At 40.0% G+C, this 24,597-nt stretch overlaps 1 protein-coding gene across 4 annotated transcripts in view; it reads right to left on the reverse strand.

The window, feature by feature from the left end:
* The window catches only part of FSTL5 (follistatin like 5), a 300,362-nt gene that overhangs the window by 217,642 nt on the left and 58,123 nt on the right, over positions 1 to 24,597 (reverse strand). For all 4 annotated transcript variants that reach the window (XM_060278679.1, XM_060278681.1, XM_035112814.2 and 1 more), the window contains exon 3: positions 8,645 to 8,678. In XM_060278679.1, the coding sequence (XP_060134662.1) occupies positions 8,645 to 8,678 (34 nt within the window). The remainder of the gene's footprint in view (positions 1 to 8,644; positions 8,679 to 24,597) is intronic.

The raw sequence follows: 24,597 nt of genomic DNA on the forward strand, positions 1-24,597 counted from the left end.
CAGTTCCATACTTTTGGAGAAAGAAACTCCTGATTTTATCCCGAATCCACAATATTTTGGACAATATTGGAAGAACTCCTTGTAGCTGCTTGTCTTGTTCTTAATAACCATATGTATAAGACACTGGAGACTCAGCTAGATTGGTAAAGAAAAAGTGATTTATATGTGTTGTATATGCAATATAACATTGTGCCACAGATAGCACTGTGGAATCCCGTTTTTCTCTACTTGTTTTCCCTGTTTAAATTTACAATGCATTTAACTGAAACGCTTATTTGATGTGTCTAGATCCAGCCTGGATGTTATCATTCCACTGTTCTCAGTATTGTATTTTTGTTGACAAAAATGAAATTGCCACTATCTCAGTAGACAGAGCACTATGCCATCTGATCAGGCCCAAATAAAGGAGGTGAAATATGAGCTTGGCACAAGAGAAAGGCAACGACAATATTTCCAGTGAAAAGCAAAGCCCATATATTCTCCTCTCTCTGACAAGAGCTAAGTTCCTTTACTATGAGAAAGTGAAAACATTTTTATTTGCATATGGAAAACTAGGTGGTTTCTCTATTTAGAGTTTTACAAGCTGAAGTCTTCTCAGGGACAGAATAATATCCAAACAGGTTCATTAAAAAAAAAAAAAGTATGAAGAATTCATTTCTACACTGAAATGAGGAAGGGAAATTTGCCCTCAAGGGACAGAATGAACATGGCTATATAAAGGGGACACTGCTAAACTTTATTAGGCAGGATGTGATTGGACTATGCTGTGTGCTTTCCAACTGGCCCCAAGCACACTTTACCAACTGACCTAAATTTGAAACTGACACCAAAGGGGCACTCCCTTTGCAAATGAACAGTTGCTGTTAAATCAGACTTCAGGAATACTATTATTATTCAAATCCCTTCCACTTAGAAGTCCACAGCAACATTAAAACTTGAGACTTTATTATGAAGCGTCCTGTATCTGTTGGATAAAAGAATGGATAACTCTAGAGAATACGGACTTGTTAGATTTGGAAGGTTTTAACAATAGATTTGGATGGCATGCATATTTATGTTATGACAAAAAGAAATCACATACCGGGTTTACGAATCATGTGATAAGAAGATCTCTGTACGAGGTGTGGGAAAGAAATAAAAGGCTGTTAGAGACTAAAACACCCTGGTGGGTCTCACCAGCAGAGGTATTAACAGTTAAGAAAGTAAATATGGAAAAGAGGCGGGCCACGTATGAGGAAATCTTGACGAAAACTGAAAAAGGATGGAGTTTAAAACCTTTTGAGGACATTAAAGGAGTGTTAACAGGATGGATAGAATACCATCAAATAAATGATGTGCTTAAAGAAGATAGAAAAATAGGTTTCGAGGATAAAAGATCCAAATTTCAAATAGAAGTGCTAGAAGGCAAAACAAAGCTTTTGGCAAAGATGTATGATCTGTTGTTGGAGTGGTATACAAAAGATGAGTTGACAAAAGAAGTGATGATTAAATGGGCAAAAGATTTGGGGCATAATATTGAATATGATGCGTGGTTGAAACTATGGAATCAAACTTTAAGATTTACAGCATGTACTGCCTTGAAAGAAAATGTATATAAGATGATGTATAGATGGTATTTAACTCCAGTTAAGTTAGCTAAAATGTATAGAATGAGTGATAAAAGTTGCTGGAAATGTAAAGAGAAAGATGGTGAATTTTATCATATGTGGTGGACATGCGAAAAAGTTAAAAGATTTTGGGAAAGTTTATATAATGAATTGAAAAAGATGTTTAGATATACCTTTCCAAAAAAACCAGAAGCATTTTTGTTAGGAATAATAGGAGGAGAGATTAGAAAAGAAGATCAAACACTGTTTATGTATGCAACAACCGCGGCTAGGACTTTGTTAGCCCAAAAATGGAAATTACAGGAATTACCTACAATTGCGGAGTGGCAGATAAAAATGATGGACTATGCTGAACTTGCTAGATTGACATGCAAGATTCGTGACCAGGGGGAGACAAGGTTTCAAAAGGACTGGAGTAAATATGTGGACTATATGGAGAAAAACTGTAGATCATTAAAAACTCTCGCAGGATTAAAATAAACCTTACGAATTGACCAATATGTTAAAAAAGGAACTGCAAAAAAAAAGGAATTAATAAGAAACCCGCATGAAGGGAGGGGGGGAAGTCATAGCTCGGCGGAGCAAGGTAAAAGTTGTGAATATAAGATTTTGTATAAAAGATTGGTTTTGTTAATTTGTTGAATTTGGAAAATTGGAATAAAATGTATTTAAAAAAAAACTTAATGTTTTTTCGAACTATTCACTTGGGTATGACATCAAGTCACTTAAACTATTAATTTACTTAATAAAACAAACATCTGCAGGTGGTTCCCATAAAACAATGAAAATGCAACATTTGATAACATTTCTTAAATACTAGATAAAAACAAAATGCAGCAGTATACTGCATATAAAACTAAGCAGTGCAAAAAAAAAAAACCACTACTAAGCAGTGTACACTAAGCTGTGTACAAAAAAACCCCACCACCTTCTTCATCACTCTGTAAAAAAAAAAAAGGTGTATTGCTGACTGGGCAGTGATTGGGCAGAAACCTCTGTGTTCAGAGTGTTGTTCTTTTTCTTTTTCAGGAATGCCCCACCTCCTTCAAAGCAGTGGGGACCACCTGATCAGGCAGCAAAGCATTCACCACACCCTGAAGCCACTTAGTTAATCCTCCACATTAACTTACCCAAACCAGACAGGATGGGCATGGATCAAGAGAGCTCGTAGTAGGCTACACAGCTACAACAATCTTGTTCACATACCCATGCATCAACAACCAGAACTGTTTCTACAAAAATCAAAGAGAGGACTACTCAAACTCCACAGTACCAGGAACAGCGCTTCATTTGGAGTTTTGCAACCGATAAACAAGTTCTTCTATGCAATATGAACTATGCTTTTATGATGCAGAGGTTAAGACATATTTTGCATTACAATCCAGGACCTTTTGTTCAATATCAAACAAAACATCTAAGAATGCTCTGCTACCCACCATTTATGATATCTTCACAATTGCAAGTCATTCACCAGCATTTGAAGCCATTCAAGTGTACTTTGGCAATTTTGAACAAAGAATCACAGAATCAGATTAAGATTCCTTTCAACTCTGCGCCATGGATTATTTAAAGACATGTCAATTTTATTTTATTTTTTGGTTGCTTCCAACTCTTATTGCTTTACTTTTGTTCTTTTTGTGTGTAAAAATAAAATAAAATAAATCAACCTGTGACAACTTTATGTAGCCAACTACAGCCATCAACTCGTCTTTCCAAATAGGACTGGCTTTAGAGCTTCAATCACTGTGCAGGTGCCTTACAATGTTTTCTGAGAATTAAGTGAATGACAGATATGCACCAAGTTATTCCCATATGGTCTCCTCTTTACTCCTGGTAGATAAAGATCAGTAAAGGAACAGATGTTTGTTAATGAAATTAGAAAAGGCAGGCAATATGTTCATAATAATAGAGAATCACATTTGTTAAATGGATCGGCAAGCGAACAGTCGCTTTGTATTCTGATTGCTAAAGGTAAGCATAAAATGAAAGGGAATCGAACAGTTGAGAAGCTCATAGTGTAATTAAAGAGCTGCCCATCATTATCCTATGGCTCCATCTAGTTTTGCATATGAGTGGCAAAACAGACTAGCATAGCTCTCAACTTCCGGATTGAAAAAGAAGGGACCAGCAGCCTCACCCAGCGGCGCGGCACCGGAAATCGGTTCTGTGCATGTCCAGACATGCACAGAAGCAATTTCCGGTGCCCAGACATGGGCAGAGCAGCACCAGAAATCGGTTCTGCACATGCCCGGGCATGCACAGAGGTGATTTCCAGCAGCACTCAGCGAGTGAGCGAGTAGCCAGCCGCCGAGTGAGGCATTTTACCAGGCAGCGGCTGGCTGCTCGCTTGCGGGGGGCGGGGCGGGCGGTGAGTGGAGCCTCCCTGGCCAGCAGGGAGGGAGAGGAGCTGATTCAAATCTGGGAAAATATGGAATATCTAACAATCCGGGATAGCAGCGGAAAATGGATTGAAATAAGGGAGTTTCCCACAAAAAACGGGAGGGTTGACAGCTATGGACTAGTGGGGAACTGCAGATCCTAAACTAGAGATTCTTTTAGAAGCATTGTGCACAAAGCATCTCTTTTGTGCAAATCTTCTTTTTTAAGCCTCCCCTGTTGATTCCAATGATCTTTGGGTTTGACTGCCCATCTGGATCCAATCCGCTGTAGCTTATTTATATTACAGTACACTTGTGTGCCACATTTCTGAATCGTACTCATGCAGGCCAGAGAACAGCTAAAATACAAAATATGCAGACATAGCTCAGTTGAGTTCTATTTCCTCCAGCACTGCCCGTAAATAAAATCCTACCCAAAATAATAAAACTGAAATGATCAGTAATAACCATATAAAGGGACCCTGCAAGTAGCAACTGCCCACCATCAAATTATACTAAGCAGTATTACAACAATATGTGGATCGAAACTTATCGGCTACTGCTCTGAAACCCCTAAGACAAACCGAATGGAAATAAAAACATTTATAGTAGGAGTTCAAAGCCTGAGCCAAATCCCGTATACTTGGTTTAATCACAGTTCAGGATCATATTGCCACCAGTGCTAAACCATTCTTACTTTTATCCAGAGCTCACATTCCTAGCTAGGGTTCAAAACTTTTTATTAACGATCATTGTCCACCAGTTAATGAGAAAAGAAATTGCGTTTGGAAATTATGAAAGAGGAGTGATAATTTTGATGGGAACTGTTCGGGTTTGTTTTTATTGCACTTGCTTCCCTTTTGAATTGGCTTTGTTTTCTTTTATTCTGCAAATGGTCTCTTCAGTGGTTTACATAGCCTGCTTGAGTGTTTGCTCTTTCTGAAAACCCTATGATGTCCTCAGCTGGGCTTTCCTGTAAGTGTGAGACGATAGAGAAGCTGCCCACTGTACTTCTGACAGCTTTTTATTGTGTCGAATATTTCATCTCTTTTTTGAGGTAAAATGACTTTCCTCAAAGAAAGGAAGAAAGGAAGGAAATCAGCAAACACAGCGTTTCAATCAAATAATTTTACTCTGAGTAGACCTATTGAAATGCATGGACCTGTCAGGGTAATCCTCTATGTGTCAACTCAGAAATAAGTCCAATTGTTTTCATTAACCCCCACCCCCTTGTAGGTATGCAGCCTTAGTCATGTTCATGCATTTCAATGTGTCTACTCAGAACAAGACTTAGCTGAATATCACTCACTGATCTCAATGCACTTTTGGTAGCTAGTTTGCCCAGCTTTCCACTCTTCAATTAAAACCTGCAGGAAGATGTCATGATGTGTCTTCTCCATGCAGGTTTTCCACAGATCAGAAAGCAGAATGCTGGAGGAATGCTGAATGGGAGAAATACTCACTCACTACCTAGCCGTGATAAGGTAAGCCCAGGATGTAATGATTTATTTTTAAAAAACAAAAATCTAAAACAAGGGAATAAAACTTTCAAGAAACAGGGTGTCAGTTTTTGGTGTGGTACTATCTGAAACCAGGATTTGAAGTTTGATAACAGAAGCATTATGCCTACATCAATTCCCTGAAGTAACTCACACAAAAAGCGATAGAAAACCACAAGCAATTTTTTTTTCTAAATTGCAAACAATATGTAGAAAAATGGATCACTTTTTTATTCAAAGTATGTCTTGTATTTCAGTGTCTCACCCCCTCGAGTAAATGTTTATGTTTCAGTGCAAATAAAGATATGCCAAGAGCATGCAGGAAAATTCAGGAGAAAAAATATCAGATGCACTTCTGGGTATCAAAGCATGAACATTCCAATGTAGCAAAACCAATGCTTCATATGGCTGCTAGAGAGTCATAGATTTGTTCCCCAAACTAGACTTGGCAGACTTTAATGGATAGAGTTGTTGGAAATATTTTACAGGTCTTTGACAACTGTATACTTGGTTAGTCTCTTAAATTGAAGACCTAATGAACCTCTGAGCATGCTGGGTCCTGCCAACTTGCAGAGTGCTGGTGACCTCCTTTAGCATATACAGCACTGCATGGAAGCAGCAAGCTCAGAAATCATTCTTAAGAGCTTGCTTACTATCAGCCGCTGTGCAGGGGGAAAATGCTTTCTAGATAATTTGATGCTGTGAAAGTGGAAAACAACATGTACGAGGTATCTCTCAGGGAGGTACAATAGGCATGAACTTAAGCACTCACAAATCTACGAATTTGTACTACTAACACCTCCTTAAACCTACAAAGCAAGTGACAAAAATTATTTTGAGCAAGCTCCATGATGAATTCTGAAGGACAGGATTTAATTGAGGAGGGAGAGGGAAAAACTGATGCACACCAATTCTCAATTTTCTTCTTAACCCTAATACATTAATTCCTTGTAGGCGTCAGTGCTCTGGTGAGCATATGTGCTGGCAAGAGCTTCCATTAACTTCAATGAAGGGAACAGCTTTGCATGTGCAAAGAGATGAATAGATTGAGCTGCCCTGTATTGAAATTAATGGGGAAGCCCTTGCTTCCACATGGTGGATATATCAACGCTCCCACAGCTGTAGATAAGAACTCTAGAATAGGAGACATGAGGAATATATGTGTGTGTATCCCATGTGTTTATTATATGTCAATTAAGAATGTCAGAAGAACCCATCGAAAATGGACTACCAAGCAGATTTCCATCCATCTGCCCGTTCAACCGCCATCATAGCAGCAACCCTTGTAACATGCCTTCTGCCTTAGTTTGAGCTTTTTAAAACTTTATATGTACATAGATACATTTATTGCTCTAAAATGTATATTATTGGCATAGTCACTGATGTACAATTGCCACCATCTTGACAGGTGCCTTGCTGCTTTTCCCTTTTTTGTAATGTTGTTTGCTGATTTTGTGTAAGTTGCTTGTTGCTAGAGGCAGCCTATATGTAATAAGGCTAACAATGCCTAACCATGTGTACTCAGAAGCAGGCTTCTTTATTGGTTTTCCTACAAAAGACTGGCAGGGTTACCCCTATGGAAATTCATTAACTTTGAAATGGAATGCCCCAGCAAGGTGACCGATTTGTAAATATCTGTTGTTGGCTGAGATATGCATGTCTGCTGTCTTAAACATTACATATATTTCTGCATCAGGGGGGGACATTTTCTCAATACTTTCCAAATGTAGTAGACTCCCCACTTAGGCCTTCAACTCATGGAAGAGAAGGAGAATGGTGATGGGAAGGGTAGAACTAGTGTGCTCATTTCCATGGTCCCACCTTGAGCGTTCATATAACCTCATTAGCAGATGGCATAGTGGGGTGGCAACGCTCACCTGATCTCTGGTTGACCACATTGCTGCTGCTTACTGAGAGGCAGAGAGGGAGTATCAAGGCTGGCATGGTGCACATGCACTGGCAGAAGTGCCAGAGTAGTTCTGCTGGTGTGTTTGCTCTGCACTAACCTCACTGCTGCCTCATCTCTCCTAGTAAGCAGTGCTAATATGGCTGACCAGAGGTCAGGCGAGTGCTGCCACCTGAACACATCTTCCACTACTGTTTAACTTCATACTGAATGCCTGAAGGTGACTAATAAAAGCTTCATTTTTAAAGATACTTGTTATGCTAAGCATGTTTGAGAACTCTCACCACAGCAACAAAACACAGGCCTTACCATGTTATATATATATATATATAGAGAGAGAGAGAGAGAGAGAGAGAGAGTGTGTGTTTTCTCTGAAATCCTAAAAATAAAATATTTTTCAACCCAATTTTAGTATGTGCAAGATGCAAACACAGCATTTCTTGATTTGTTTCTTTTATACAAGGCTTACACACACTTGTTGTTCTGGAACAAGAAAACTTTTACCTAACTTTACATATCCTACAATTGCTGCTGCTAGCAAATATTACAGCATTCTGTATCAATTCAAATGAAGAGGTCTTCAATGAGTGTAATCAGATCTGTGAAACTCAAACATTTTGCACTAATTACACCAAGAAATGCTTACTCGATAAATTATTTCCTCTTATTTGTATTACAGATACTTCTGGACAAAGCTCATTTGCATTGGCAATATTCCTTGTCTTGCCATAGGTACAGATTTAATCCCATACAACAGTTTCTACTTGGTGTAAGTTTAGGAAACAGAGTCAGGACCAACTACGCCTCAATTTATACATTCTGCCATGACACACATTAGCAGTTTATCTTTTGCTAGACTAATAAGTTTCCATAAATACGCTGCTTTACAGTTTATTCCTCATACAACACAAGCCAACCAAAACATGCTCAAAGAACAAGATGTGTAGGGATTTCTGAAATACAGAAATGCAATGTATCCTTATTTCCTATAGCTGATTCTATTCAGGTCTTCATATATTCAGAAGTACCAGTAAAAGTAGCATTATCTCTGCACTGTGAGTAAAAATGCAGTGCTAGTATATTAGCTTCCAATTAGTGATAAAAATAAAGTCGATAATTATTATTATTATTTTAAAAAAACATTCTATACTTTCTTCATCAACTTGGGTAGATTGTATAAGCCAGAAAATATGGTTTATAAAGATTTAAACATAAATAAGCAATTAAATGAAAACTACTACCATAGCAACATACCTTTATTTCTTGAATTCTCTGGACTCTTTTCCTGCTGTAATTGAAAAGAAAAAGCAACAGTTACTCCATCTATACTGCCTATAGGCTAAGAATAACTTTATTATGCGCAGATCAATGACAAGAAACCTTTTCATATAGAGTTGATAAGTATATGCAGAACAATTGATCCTTTACCGTAGGGAAAGTTCCACAGAATTCACCAAGATTAATTCGGTGAAGCAGTAATGCATATCAAAATCACCTTCTCATCCTGAAATTCTAAGCACAAATACTTGTGAGTAAGCCCTGATAAAGAGAATGGGCCTTCTGAGTAATCATGCATGTGCTGTAACGTTTTTTAAAGTTCTTCCCTTCCCCCCACAGCTCTGAACACAACCCACTTCAGGGTTCATTTGGAATAAAATCACCAAGTACAGTACAAGAATCACCCCCTATTCCCTATCATCTCAGATGTAAAGTTGGGGTCATGCATTTGCTGAAGTGGCCTTGGCCTTGGCTTTAAAGGAAAGGAACTACTGCAAATCTTTCACACACATGGGCAGTTAGGGTCTGAATTGTTCCATGGTATGTTCTGTGCTATTGTCTTTGCCCATGGAGTTTTCTTGGCTTGCCAGTTCCTTCTCCAGGTGGATCACATTTAGTTTAAACTCTCAGCTATGACCTGTCCATCTTAGGTGGCCCTGCACGGCATAGCTCAGTTATTCTCTGAGTTATTCAAGCCCTTTTGCCATGACAAGGCAGTGATCCATGAAGGAAACCTAGACAAACTTAGACAGCATCTTAAAAAGAAGATGCACCACCTTGCTGACTAAGGTCCATATAGTTAAAACTATGGTTTTCACAGTAGTGATGTATGGAAGTGAGAGCTGGACCATAAAGAAGGCTGATTGCTGAAGGACTGATGCTTTTGAATTATGGTGCCGGAGGAGACTCTTGAGAGTCCCATGGACTGCAAGATCAAACCTATCCATTCTGAAGGAAATCAGCCCCGAGTGCTCACTGGAAGGACAGATCGTGAAGCTGAGGCTCCAATACTTTGGCCACCTCATGAGAAGAGAAGACTCCCTGGAAAAGACCCTGATGTTGGGAAAGATGGAGGGCACAAGGAGAAGGGGACGACAGAGGCCAAGGTGGTTAGACAGTGTTCTCGAAGCTACCAACATGAGTTTGACCAAACTGCGGGAGGCAGTAGAAGACAGGCGTGCCTGGCATGCTCTGGTCCATGGGGTCACAAAGAGTCAGACATGACTAAATGACTAAACAACAACAACAACAACAACAACAACAACAACAATGTTCTGTGCTAAATAAAAAGACTGATAACTATAGTTGCAGCTTGACTGAAGCCTCTGGCTTCCTTTAGCTTTTGCAGAGGACTGCAGTCCACCTCATGGAATGGTAAATTTTTGAGCACCATTACTCCCCCGTGCTCCAGAGCATCACAGTGTCTTCCAGGAAAAAGATCATCATGTTACAATTACCCTGCAAAAGCAACAACAACCACAAGACCCCTTTCAATTTGCACTGGCTTCTTAAATAGAAACAAGTGTTCACTAGCTTTTATTTAGCTTGGAATTTTGTTGTTAAAGTTTATATTGTAAACCACCCTGAGCCTTAACAATAAGGACTCAGTTTAAAAACAAACAAACCCCAAAACACCTAAGTTATTCAAAATCAAATAGAAAAGCTGAGTAACTGTCCAAAGACATACAAAGTACACTGATGAATCTTGCAAGTCATCCATCTTACAAGCAGTTCCCTTGCCCTTATCAGACTCCAAAGCTAAAGTTGACAACTCATTTGTTCATTCATTTACATTTGCCTTCCTCTATGACACACATCTTATTTGTATCCAGGCAACCACGAGAGCATTATTTCTCATTCAAGCATTAACTGACATCATATTGCATTCTTCCAGCTTAATTTCTATGCATATTTCATCTTGACTGACAAGTCAATTCTATAAAAAATAGTGATGCTGTTATAACATAAGAGTTTGGAAGTACAGTGCATGTACAATTCACACAGAGTTCTGAACAACTGCACGAGCTCCCCACTACATATTATACAGGGTGAGTCCTTTAAAAGAAGCCCTGTGGATAGAGAGCAGGGCCGTCTCAAGCACGTCAGGCACCCTGGAGCCGTGGTGCGGAGATCGCTCCGGCACCCCCGCCCCGCTACGTTTCTTGCCGCGGCTGGTGGGTGGGCACAGTGTGCAACACGGTTTCCATGCGGCACCCCCCTACTGCGCCACCCAGACTACCCCTAGAGCTGGCCCTGATAGGGAGTACACATGTTCCACGGGGCCTCTTTTAAATGACTCACCCTGCATTTCCCACTCCCTGTCAAGAACTATAGCTGCAATCTTAAACACACTTACAAGACACTGAAAGTGGCGTTTACTTCTGAGGAGACACATGGAGGTGGCATTATAACTCTATATTCCAATAGGCATACTGAGGTCGATTGAATTAAACCCACATAAAATGTTGCATGATAAGCAATTGCTTGGTTATAAATAAAACAATAATTTATCCTTTTAACACCATTTCATTTTGGAGGTTTTCCTGCAACAATTTTTATTAATTTTTTCAAATATCTTAAACACAATACAGTTTAACAATATTATTCTCCTTTAAATCTGTATCTTATCCGAATTAACTTCCCTCCACCCCTCTTTTGGCTTCTCTACATTACTCTTACTTAAGTGTGTTCACTATATATACATTCCATAAATGTCTATAATTCCTTAATAAATTTTTGTATTATACTTTAAACATACATTTCTTATTATACTACAGCATTACATCCTATGATCTAACCAAATGTTTACAATAAACGTTATGAGTATTTATTTCAGTCCTGTGAGTGTCTTTATTTATGTACAGTTTTCTCTAAGTATACCATAAATTTAGACCATTCTTTTTGGAATTTCTCATTGTCCTGCTGTCAGATTCTTCCAGTTAGCCTTGCTATTTCTGCATACTCCAATATTTTCTGTTGGCATTCTTCAGTTGTTGGAAATATCCTGTTGTTTTCATCTCTGTGTGAAGAGTACTCTTTCTGCTGTTGTGGCATACAGGAAGAATTTCTGGTCTTCCTTTCTTAATGTCCTCTCCTCTTCCTTTTTTAATGTCCTCCTCTCCATTCCTAGCAAAAATGCCTCCGTTTTTTTTTATATAAAAGGTGTACCTAAATATCTTTTTTAACTCATTATACACACTATGCCAAAAAGTCTTCACCTTGTCACACAACCACAACATGTGGAAAAAATTACCCTCTTCTACAGTGCATTTCCAACAGTTCTTATTTTTCAGTTTGTACATCTTTGCTAGTTTGGTGGGTGTTAAGATGAAGAAGAAGAGTTTGGATTTGATATCCCGCTTTATCACTACCCAAAGGAGTCTCAAAGCGGCTAACATTCTCCTTTCCCTTCCTCTCCCACAACAAACACTCTGTGAGGTGAGTGGGGCTGAGAGACTTCAAAGAGGTGTGACTAGCCCAAGGTCACCCAGCAGCTGCATGTGGAGGAGCGGAGACATGAACCCGATTCCCCAGATTACAAGTCTACCGCTCTTAACCACTACACCATACTACACCACACTGGTTAAGTACCACCTGTACATCATTTTAAACAAATTCTCTTTTAAGGTCATGTATGCGGTAAATTTTATTCTTAAATTCTATAGTCTTGTCCATTTCTCATATTCGATATTATATCTTAGGTCCATTGCCCATTTAGTCATGACCTCCTTAATTTCTTCATCTTTTGTATGCCATTCCAGCAAAAATTCATATACATTAGACAACATCTTTGTATGACCTTGTAACACCCCAGTCTCCAATATTGATCTATCATTATTAAATCCATTTTTTTTTAAACTTTAAGGAATATATCATTAATTTGGTGATATTCCATCCATCCTGACAATCTAGGTTTTAGTTCTTCATAAGGTCTAATTTTGATTATATTATTGTCTTCCTTCATCAAATCTCTATAGGTTATCCCATCTCCTTTCATATTTAATTTTTAACTGAAAAAGCTTCCTGGGGTGACAACTACCACGGTATTTTCCTTTCAAACAAATCTTTATATCTCATCCATACTTCATATAATGGTCTTTTTATAATATGATCTAAGAAATCCCAATGTATGTTAACCTTTCCATGTGAACCCTTCCAGGTCTAGAACATTGGTGTTATCAAGTTTCATCCATTCCCTCAATCATGATATACAGGCAGCTTCATAATAGAGTCTGATGTAAGAATTATTTGAGGGAGAGGAGTCCTTTATCTTCGTCTTAAGTTAAGACCATTTTATTTTGAACTTATTGGAAAATCAGAGTCTAAATCTTCACATAAATCAAGATTACTTGCAAAGTTGAATTGAGACTTGGCAAACAGGGCTCTATCTTTCCAAGCCTCTAATTTGATTCAGCACCTATTGTAACAGGTCTTTTAATTTTGGCGAACCTACCTTGAAAATATTCATTCTTTATCACCTGTTGTGCACAGGAGTGCAATGGCAACAAATGAAATGACACTCAATGCCTCAAATTAGTATTGTTTTAAAAAATATTATTGAAACATATATTTACTTGCAAAAATAAACAAGAGCTATTTTCCTGTTATCATAAGAGAATGTGATTTTCTGTAACATGATTTTTGAAGCTTAATTCTTTAAAGCAATTTGCAAACATCACAGCATTCTTCTTTCTGAACAAACTGATGTTCGTTGTTTACAAGTCTTGGCACAGGTTAAGACAGACTGCACAGCTTGTGATGCACCAGGCAAAATGCAGCAATGGATTGTGGCCTGTCAGGTTCTTGACAACCCCCTATATTTTTATAGTTCCAAAAAAGCAGCAAAATTAGAAAGTTTTCCTTACATGACTTTGGCTTGGTTTGTGAAGGCCTGGATTACAATACTCACCAAAACACACCTGAAAATTCTGAATATTGTATCTATTTTTTTAAATTCAAGTTCCAACTTCTTTCTTTGAACAACTTGTGATTCAAATATGTTCAGGATAGGGTGACCATCTTTGTTTCTGGAAGGTGCCTTGAGACTTTTAACAGCCACTTTGCTGGCAAAATTTAAGCAGGTGATTTGTTTTGCAAATTTCAACTCAATTCTGGGAAAGGGTTCTCTTGCTAAATCTCTCCCAATGATTGGGGGAAATCAACATTCTTTATTCAGAAGCCACGAATCTGCAAACCTATGCACGTCTACTCAAAAGCAAGTTCCATGCAGTTAAAAGACTCTTACTCTCAGGTAACTGCATATAAAGGGAGGATTGCTTTCTAAGCGAGTTTATGAACAAGTTGAGCACATTGTTGTAATATTCATATGAAAAGTATGTTCGCCATTTGTAGTTGCACTGATTATAGTCACTGCAGTTGCAACAGCAGGGAAGAGGAGAAAATAAATTAGAAGCAGATTATCCTGCTGGCTTCTACCGGAATTTCAACTGTAAACTAACCTTCCCCCACTCAGCTTATCCAAAGTTAACAATAATTCTATTTTTCTATTTTTTATTGGCATTAGCTAACCAGCTTCTTCCTCTTGAGCACAACACCACTACAAAAGGCCATTTCTATGCTTTTACATACTAACATGAGTATATCAAAGCAGTAGGAAATGCTGTTATAACAAAAGCACATTCTCCAAGCTCATTCAGGCTTCTTACCCATCCAAAGCCATATTTGTCGATCACTTATATAACCAAATGAGATTCTCAAGGCCCACACTTCTACCAATAGGGGGTAGTTCTCTGATCTGCTGTTTCTAACTGAGGATGGATAAATTCTCTGGCGGTTTCCTCAAACAGGGTTGCGATTTTCCAGAATTTCACCCAAGAAAACCAAGGGGAACTTGGGACTTCCCTGGCAAGAACAGTGCTGGTGACAGCAACAGAAGAAAGGAAAAGAGAGAGTCACTTCTCCTTCCCTCGCCTTGGTTATTCCATCAAAATGACTTGGGTGATGGGTCATAGGGAATTGCCAGACCTTTGCCAGCACCTTGCCCTGAAAGGAGGCCCAGATTCCACCAAGTACCAACCAGAAAAGACCATTTTTGGCCACTGCCAGAAGGTTCGAACTATGCCAGCAGTAGCAGGGTTGCACCCACTCATTCACTTACTTGATGGGAGAGGAGTATGAAGGATGGGGGAATCTGTCTCCTGGCTTTGGTAGTGGGGCACAAAGGAATCACTCGCAGGAAATGCCTCTACTCAAAACAAATTTGGAAGTACAACAAACAATATTATCAGCGCTGGGAAATCAGGGTTGCCCCAGCCACACAGCTATTCCCAAAGACAGCATGCTGTATGTTTTCATGTTACTGTGGGGTTTGTATTTACAGGGAAGAGCCATAGCTCAGGAGTAGAACACCTGATTTGCATGCAAAAAAATACCTGTTTCAGTTCCCCTGTTCCAAGATTTTCAGACTACCCCTTGTGTATATTTTCAAGTTTTCCTGGCAACTTTCTGTGTTTTAGTTATTATCAAATAATTCTGCTGATTTTCCTGAGTCTCCAAGCTAATGTGCTCTGAGGCATTTCTGCAAATAAGTATTAAAATTCACAAGAAATTAGAGAGGCCTGAAAATGTTTTCCAAGAATTTTGGAGTGGGACCAGCTTGTCATTTTCTCACTCAAAGGCTCATTACTTTTAAGAGCATGGAAGGTAATTTCCCCCCCTGCCTGTTGTGCAGTTATTAGATGCCGTGCCTCTGTGAGGAATAAAGGTACAGGTCGTCTTGCATCATCAGAGTTAATTGAAAGTTCAGCCCAGTGTTAATGAAATCAGAAATGGCCCATCAAAGCTTCAGATTCACTTGATATTGTTGCTTTCCACATTCCTTCCTAGGCTTGAATACACGTTGCTCTGTTCTGTTGCATATCAGAGTCACTTTAGTTAAATTCTGCTCAGGATTTAAATCAATGGAAGAATGAGAACAAATTACAATCCGCTGTCAATCAAGGTCTGCCTAACAAAAGGAAATTACAAAATATAAGAGCATCAAAGTGAACTAACAAGAGACATTCAATAGAGTTCTCTCTGTCTTCCTAACAAAAGTCACTAGACCTTACCCAGTAATCCAAAGGAATATTCTACAAAATAAAGTTCTGCTTATCATTGCAATGCCAAATTCCATTGGCTCCATTAACAAAAATTAGATCAAGTTAGAAGCAAGATAGTAATGAAGTACCTAACAATTCCATCTTTGAAATGGACACAAGATCTTTGAACACACTTTGACACAAAACATATGAGGTAGCAGTTCTTTGAGGAGGCACTTCTGACCAGGTGGGGAAATTACATTTCTGAATGATTCCTCATGCAGCAGCAGCAACAACAACAACAGCAACACCTTACTGCAGGCATGTCCAAAATCCATTCTGGGGGCCTAATCCAGCCTGCAGGTTGGTTTAATCTGTCGCAGTTTATTAGTTTATTTCCTGGGGTAAAATCCTAAAAAAAAACTCAACAACTCCAACCCTAAAAAAACACTCAACAACTTCAATCCTAAAAAAAGGTCAACAACTTCGGTTGGCCCTTTGGTTGGCTCCCACGGCCCTTCACTTCATCAATCTGGCCCTTTTGAAAAAAAATTGGACACCACTGCCTTACTGCATGTCGAAAGCTAGTACAACAGGTAGTGCTAGGCTAGTACTTTCTAACTAGTGCTCTGGTTTTCTCTTTACAAGGACTTTTTCCCATGGGAGAACATTTAGAAATGTTGTCCCATATCTCCAACCAGAAGGGGAACATATTGTTGTACCAAAGCTGTGTGTTTTAAAGTTCTCTGATGCTAGACCATAACCAGCTGGGGCAAGTTACTATGCATACAGTGAAACCACGCACAGGCATAACTGCAAACTATTTGTGTGGTTGTGCCATTTCAGGAACCTGCTAAAAACTTTGGTTTCCACAAGCCTGCAAGGACATGTACAAAGATTATGTATACTTGATTTTAAATTTTGCTGATTTTATATATTGAAAATTATACACACACACACACACACACACACACACACACACACCACTTAGGGATCTGTTCACTATTTAGAAGAATCTATCAGCTAGCATAAATATAAATAAATATGCAGGTCATGTATGAGTTTAGTGCATCTACAGATACCAGCTGCATATTTTAGATGAAAGTTGTATGCATAGGGAAGTTTACAATCCATGCAAGAGATGCTCTCTTATACAAACCAGATGGGGAAGAGAATATTCACTGATGTCAACAGAAACTTACACAAAAGTAATTTTGCATAATTGTATCTTTATGGTAAAAGACCCCTTGGACAATGGATGTTTTTTAAAAAATGCCTTGCTAAAGTGTGTCTTATAAATAGATTTGTCGAAAGCATAGAAATATAAGAATTGCCATTGGAATTCTCAGAACTCCAGCTTTCATCCCATTCCACAATGCCTAGCACACTGCCACAGTTAAAGGGCAAAGATATTATAATGACGATTGAATATATCTGGTTGCCCATATGCTCTCTGAGCAGCACACAGAACAGCAACAGTCATATTACCTCATATTAAACTATATGGAGGTGGTGCAACATAAACAACACACTGTTATTAATTAATATTGGCCTTTACCAACAGAAGAAGTGATTTTACTATCCAGAATCCCCAGCTTGCTTAAATGTATGAACTAGGTTGGAACCCAGAGTGAAATAGCCAAGCTAATACCAGAGGATTTGCACCATGTTGCATCATGTTATGTTTCATCATCTTATGTCAGCCCAAACCAGTGAGGTGTAGCAATGCACAGCACACCGCTGCTGAAAAGAATTCTCTCCTTTGTGTCAGGCAGGCTGCATTCAATCCAGTCTTTTCAATACACAGCGGATGAAAAGGGGAGAAGAAATTTCCACTGGGTTTGTGACGAGAAGAGATTCTGGATGGCTGACCATACAAATTGCTATTCTGGCATATTACGAGCTTCAAGCTACTTGCAATATATCTAACCTGGCATTGTTATAAAAAAAACCCTGATTTAAGTGCATTGAAATGCTTTAGCAAGAGTAAAAATATAATCTTTCCTTATTCCAGCTGCTATAAGCTGAAATCCAGGGCACACTTACTTGGAAATGAGTTACATAAAAATCAAGGGTATTCACTTCCAAGGATTAGGGTCAGGGTGACAGTCTCCATATAAAGATCAGCTCAATTCTTTTTACGATGTATTAGATATCCTGACATTATCATTGTACAGTGCTGTGCTGAGTGAACACCACAGGCATGGCTTGAAATTACTACGTATGTGGTAAGGAATGCCTGCCTGTTATAACATCTTGCCTAGCAAAGAAAATCACAATGAGAGTGGCAAATGTTAGAAGACATGCTCCCATATTGAATCTACACGGAGTGTCTGATTTGAAATGCAGCCCTACCCTTACCACTTTGTAAGCCTCTGGAGTATGTTAAAGGTGGAAGAACTATTTCCTTTAGACTCACTTGCTAAATTTCTAAATGTTGACAACCTTGAGCCCATGGGGTGGTTAGGCTGCAGTATGCCAATTTCTATGGCATGCTGTAACAACATGGTCATACATTGAACAATAATTTTGAACAAATTGAAAACTGCAGTTGCTAGCTCAATCACTGCTTTTTCGACAGGAAGGGCTGAAACACATGCTTTGCATGTAAAAGGTCCCAGATTCAGTGCCTGGCAACTCTAGCCAAGGCTGGGAAAGCTGAAACTCTGGAGAGCCACTACCAGTCATCTTAGACCAAGCTTCTTCAATATTTTGCCCTCCAGATTATTTTATACAGATCTCATCATTCTTGACTATTGACCATGCCAACATCTGAACGGCACCAGATTCAGGAAGGATTGTGTAGACGAACCAATGGTCTCACTCAGTATAATTCAACTTCCTATGTCCTGCCATGGACTGGGTGGATGGAGAAGAGTGGTGGTAGGCACCAGCTGGAGAACCCCCAGGGGAAGAAGGCTCAGATCCAGGGAATTGGTGGTGGGACGATGATGAGTGGTCAGAAGGAACAAACTGGGAGAAGGAGGTGTCAGAAATTGAAGAGGCAACAGGGTTTAGTGAGCAGGAAAAGGCTGTAGCAGTGATCAGTCCAGACTTTGAGGCAGAGGAGGACAGGGACCAGGAGACAGAGATGAGGCAGGCTGCTAAATAATCCAGTGAGTCGTCCCCCCTCCTGCTGTGACCAGCACCCCTCCACCCGGTCTCCCAGAACACAAATGTGTGCTTATGTTGTTAACCCACATACACGGGTCTCTAAGTATGAAATATGTTTAATATATCTTATTACCAATCCCCATCAAAGCCTTGGCTTCCAACCATGTCTCAATATAAGATGGAACCATTAGCATAGCATCCATATGTATATATGCTGGGAAAATAGGGTTGTAAGGAGATTACATAGTGCTGGCTTCAGGTTTTGGGGTGCTGTTGGGCAATATGACCTCAGAAGGTACCTGAGTGGGCTCACTTTTTATTCAGTGCTGTCTCAGTCCAGAATTTGAGTTTATTTAGCAAGATCTTGAACCAGGAACAAAATTTGGCTTTTTATATCAGCCAACATGAAACCACAGTACCTCCATCTGGGATAAAACAGAGAACACTGGTATAAACCAGGATCTAGTACAGACCAGGATTGATGTGCCAAGAGTACATGAAAGGAGGAGGGGTGGCTGATGCAATGGAAAATATCCATTGGAATAATGATTGTAATCTACGGCTGTATTATTTTAACAAAGACCATGGAAATAAGAACCACATAGAGAGAGAGAATAAACTCATCAGTTTCTTCAGTTGTAGTAGAAAACATTTTAACTTTTTAAACTGAAGTTAAAAAGAACAAATTGTGCTTCCATATCCTCCCACAACATCTAACCTTAGCTATATCTTTTCTACTAAAATAAAACAGTGGGATCTAAACACCTTCCAACAGGCACATTCATTAGTCTAGCACACAATGTCATCTGTTATTTGACATGCAGATGAATTATTAGAATGCTGCAAACATAAATCACTAATTAAAAGGAAGTTGGGTGGAAGAGGGTGTACAAACCCATTTGTTTTAACATACTTTGGATAATGAAAGCTAGTCATCAGCTTTACTGTATGCTGTTGTTATAGGTTCTGGGTGCCTCAGTTTGTGGGTGTAAGTCACCCATAATTCTTGGATTCAGTAAAAGTTAGAATTAGTCAAGATTTAACTAAACTGTGCCAAACATGGAAACCCCTGGATTTAGTTTATGTTAATGAGCCAGACCAGCTTGGCAGATGGAGGCCATTGGTCGAACAAAGGTCATTAACCCATTAAGAAGGCAATTAACAGAAGACTCTTTGCCAGACACAGAGAGGGCAGATCCCACACTGAGCTCTGGGTAATTAGTAAAAGACAATCCCAGAGTTGGGGGGGGGGAATTTCCAGAATTGCAGTGGTCAGCTGAAGTAAGCTGCAGAGAGCCTCAAATATGGTTAGGGTCTCTTGGTATCTGAGGCTGCAGCAATAGGAGGAACAGGACCCTCTTGGAATGTGAACACTGCACTCTCCACATCTTGGTCAGGTTGTATATATGTGTAAATAAACCACATATCATCTTGCATTTAAAATTTAAAATTTAATATTTAAAATTTTAAAAGATGATGCTGTCAAGGTGCTACACCCAATATGCCTGCAAGTTTGGAAAACTCAGCAATGGCCAGAGGATTGGAGAAGATCAGTCTAAATCCCAATTCCAAAGAAGGGCAGTGCCAAATAATGCTCCAACTACCGCACAATTGCGCTCATTTCACACGCTAGCAAGGTTATGCTTAAAATTCTACAAGGCAGGCTTAGGCAGTATGCGGACCGAGAACTCCCAGAAGTGCAAGCTGGATTTCGAAAGGGCAGAGGAACCAGAGACCAAATAGCAAACATGCGCTGGATTATGGAGAAAGCTAGAGAGTTGCAGAAAAACGTCTACTTCTGCTTCATTGACTATGCAAAAGCCTTTGACTGTGTCGACCACAGCAAACTATGGCAAATTCTTAGAGAAATGGGAGTGCCTGATCACCTCATCTGTCTCCTGAGAAATCTCTATGTGGGACAAGAAGCTACAGTTAGAACTGGATATGGAACAACTGATTGGTTCAAAATTGGGAAAGGAGTACGACAAGGTTGTATATTGTCTCCCTGCTTATTTAACTTATATGCAGAATTAATCATGCGAAAGGCTGGACTAGATGAATCCCAAGCTGGAATTAAGATTGCCGGAAGAAATATCAACAACCTCAGATATGCAGATGACACAACCTTGATGGCAGAAAGCGAGGAGGAATTAAAGAACCTTTTAATGAGGGTGAAAGAGGAGAGCGCAAAATATGGTCTGAAGCTCAACATCAAAAAAACCAAGATCATGGCCACTGGTCCCATCACTTCCTGGCAAATAGAAGGGGAAGAAATGGAGGCAGTGAGAGATTTTACTTTCTTGGGCTCCTTGATCACTGCAGATGGTGACAGCAGTCACGAAATTGAAAGACGCCTGCTTCTTGGGAGAAAAGCAATGACAAACCTAGACAGCATCTTAAAAAGCAGAGACATCACCTTGCCGACAAAGGTCCGTATAGTTAAAGCTATGGTTTTCCCAGTAGTGATGTATGGAAGTGAGAGCTGGACCATAAAGAAGGCTGATTGCCGAAGAATTGATGCTTTTGAATTATGGTGCTGGAGGAGACTCTTGAGAGTCCCATCGACTGCGAGAAGATCAAACTTATCCATTCTGAACTAAATCAGCCCTGAGTGCTCCCTGGAAGGACAGATCGTGAAGCTGAGACTCCAATACTTTGGCCACCTCATGAGAAGAGAAGAATCCTTGGAAAAGACCCTGATGTTGGGAAGATTGAGGGCACAAGGAGAAGGGGACGACAGAGGACGAGATGGTTGGACAGTGTTCTCGAAGCTACCAACATGAGTCTGACCAAACTGCAGGAGGCGGTGCAAGACAGGAGTGCCTGGCGTGCTATGGTCCATGGGGTCACGAAGAGTCGGACACGACTAAACGACTAAACAACAACAAATCATCTTGCAATGCAATTGTGTATGCATTTGCTCCTATGAATGCTAGGGTGCCCAGAATCTGAGCTTTCATTTTTTAAAAAATGTAAGTATCTAGCCCTTACAGAAGACAAGTAATGACTGGGTTGGTTTTTTTCCCTCCAGAAGTCAAGGAGACAGGTTTCATATAGAGCAGTTCCAGAAGTCTGAAAGGTCACTGCTCTTCCACTCTGGCTGTGAAATAACCACCTCTTAGGCTTTTTTGGGGGGGGGGGAAGGTGGTTGCAGCAGTCAAAGGCAAGTCTATCTGCTACTTGCAGGATTTGGAGGAAGGGTGTTTGAGGACAAAATATGGCAGAAGGACTTTTGAACAGAATGGAGGGAAGATAAACAATGAAAGAGTTTCCTCCCAGACTTCTCCTCATCCACTCGCCCATTATATACTTGCTGTGGACAGCAGAGATTTTGAAGGAATGGAAAAAGAAGCTGTGATGTAGGGTTGCCGGACTCAACAGAGGACAGGACTTCTGTGCCTTTAATTGCCCTGCTCTCTTTTGAGTCTGGAAACCTTAAAGAGAAACCAGCAGACCCTTTGCTTGGAAATTAAACAAAGGGTCTGCTGGTTGCTCTTTAAGGTTTCCAGACTCAAAAGAGAGCAGGGCAATTAAAGGCACAGAAGTCCTGTCCTCTATTGAGTCTGGCAACCCTAGATATAGGGAGTTTCTGTGCCCCCTCACCTTATTCCAGCCTGCCTAAAGGAACCACAATTTGATGTCTATTATATAAGCACTAAGTTCTAAACTGGAAGGACAGATCGTGAAGCTGAGGCTCCAATACTTTGGCCACCTCATGAGAAGAGAAGACTCCTTGGAAAAGACCTTGATGTTGGGAAAGATGGAGGGCACTAGGAGAAGGGGACGACAGAGGACGAGATGGTTGGACAGTGTTCTCGAAGCTACGAACATGAGTTTGACCAAACTGCGGGAGGCAGTGCAAGACAGGAGTGCCTGGCGTGCTCTGGTCCATGGGGTCACGAAGAGTCGGACACGACTAAACGACTAAACAACAACAAGTTCTAAACCATATTCCATATCTTCATAATACAGCTAAGAGATGGTGACTTGTCTAGGGCAACAAGTGAGCCCTGATGAGTTAATGGTGAATTAAGCCCACATGCTCAGAGTATTTAAAAAAAATCAGTATTTTAAAAAAAGCTTTTAAATTTGCTGAGAATGCTGAGGTTTTGTTTGTTTTTTTGTAGTCCACAAATGTGTATGCCAATGTAGTCATGTTAGCCTTTAGGATACCACAAGAGGTGGCACCTTATTTCATGTGTTCCTTTTGGGGAAGGGGGTCCATATTTTGGGAAGTGCAGCCCAAAAGGGCACCCAACCGCCTTTATCCACCCTTGGCTTTAATACTGGTAATGTTAGACAGACTACAGAAGAGACTTCAGATGCACACCCACAGCCAATGTGGGGTTTTACATTCGTGCTATAGACTGATGTAAGGCAAAGACTCAGGTGTGGAAATGTCATTAAGCCTCCAGATCTGGAGAAAGTGAGAGCATAATGTGAGAGGGCAGATTTCCATGAGACTAAAGTGATTAATCAAACATCATTGTTAGCTCTCCCAGCAATTTAAGCTAAGCGTACCTGCCATATGCAATGACAGCCAGGAAGCACATAGCAGAAGAGAGTTACAGATATCCATCTAAAATGAGACTTGGTCTGGAATGGTATTATAACAGAATAAGCCGGCTAGTGAGAATGAGAAATTGAACATACTCTGCTTTCCTCCTGATAAGAGGCAGGTTGTTAGGAGGATGCAATTCCCCTTTACTTAGGGAGGAACACCACTCCATTTACTGGACACTGTCCTTTCCCTTTTCATTTTAGACGGAGGTTCTGCAGCCAGGTAAAAGCAGCCCTGTTTTTTCCTTCAAAATTCAAACTCCACGGATAGCAGCACAACAACGGGAGCAATTTGAGAGACAGTAATAAGGAAGACAAATCTGCTTTAAAAGCAACCAATTTACTGTCACTAAGCTTACACATGCATGCAATGTATGCATGCATACACACACCTAGTTGAAAAAGCATTTTCCCTGAAATTGCTGCCTAAGGTGAAGAGACCGAATGAGCAGCAGGTTGCAAGTAGCTCCTGCAGGAATTACATATTCCAGCTGCAGTTAGACTCATTTGCTCTGATTAGCACCATGGTTAAAAGCAGCTGCCAGCATCTTCTATTTTTATCCGGTCTTTTAAATTCTAAGAAGTTGTTCCACCCGATGACAAGCACATTCCTCATTTTAATTCCTGCACACACTCCTCTGTAGAGTGGACCAGGTACCTCAACAGGATAGAAGAATTACTGAAAGGCTTCGTTACTGCTTTATTTATACGGTATTAATGAAGGCCATTTCCAGGTTTAAGGCAAAGAGCCCTCTGCTGAACCCCCAAATAGGGTTGCCAGACTCAATAGAGGACAGGACTTCTGTGCTTTTAAGTGCCCTGCTCTCCTTTGAGTCTGGAAACCTTAAAGAGAAACCAGCAGACCCTTTGCTTGGAAATTAAACAAAGGGCCTGCTGGTTTCTCTTTCAGGTTTCCAGACTCAATGGAGAGCAGGGCAATTAAAGGCACAGAGGTCCTTTCCTCTACTGAGTCTGGCAACCCTAGCTGAACCCCCAACAGACAGCTAAAAAATAAAAAAAGAATTCACACAATGACCAGGAGCAAGCAATACAATTGCTATTACCATTTTTAAACTATACGCAGTATTGATATTGTATATCAGTTCCCCAGCACTGGAGGAGGGAGCAGAAAGCTTGGGATTATGTTGAACTGTTACAGCCCACTCCAAAATGGGGGCTCTAGAAACCTATCCTGGTCCCAGGGTCCATGCCTAG

This window comes from Zootoca vivipara, chromosome 9, assembly GCF_963506605.1.
Source record: "Zootoca vivipara chromosome 9, rZooViv1.1, whole genome shotgun sequence".
Classification (NCBI taxonomy): domain Eukaryota; kingdom Metazoa; phylum Chordata; class Lepidosauria; order Squamata; family Lacertidae; genus Zootoca; species Zootoca vivipara.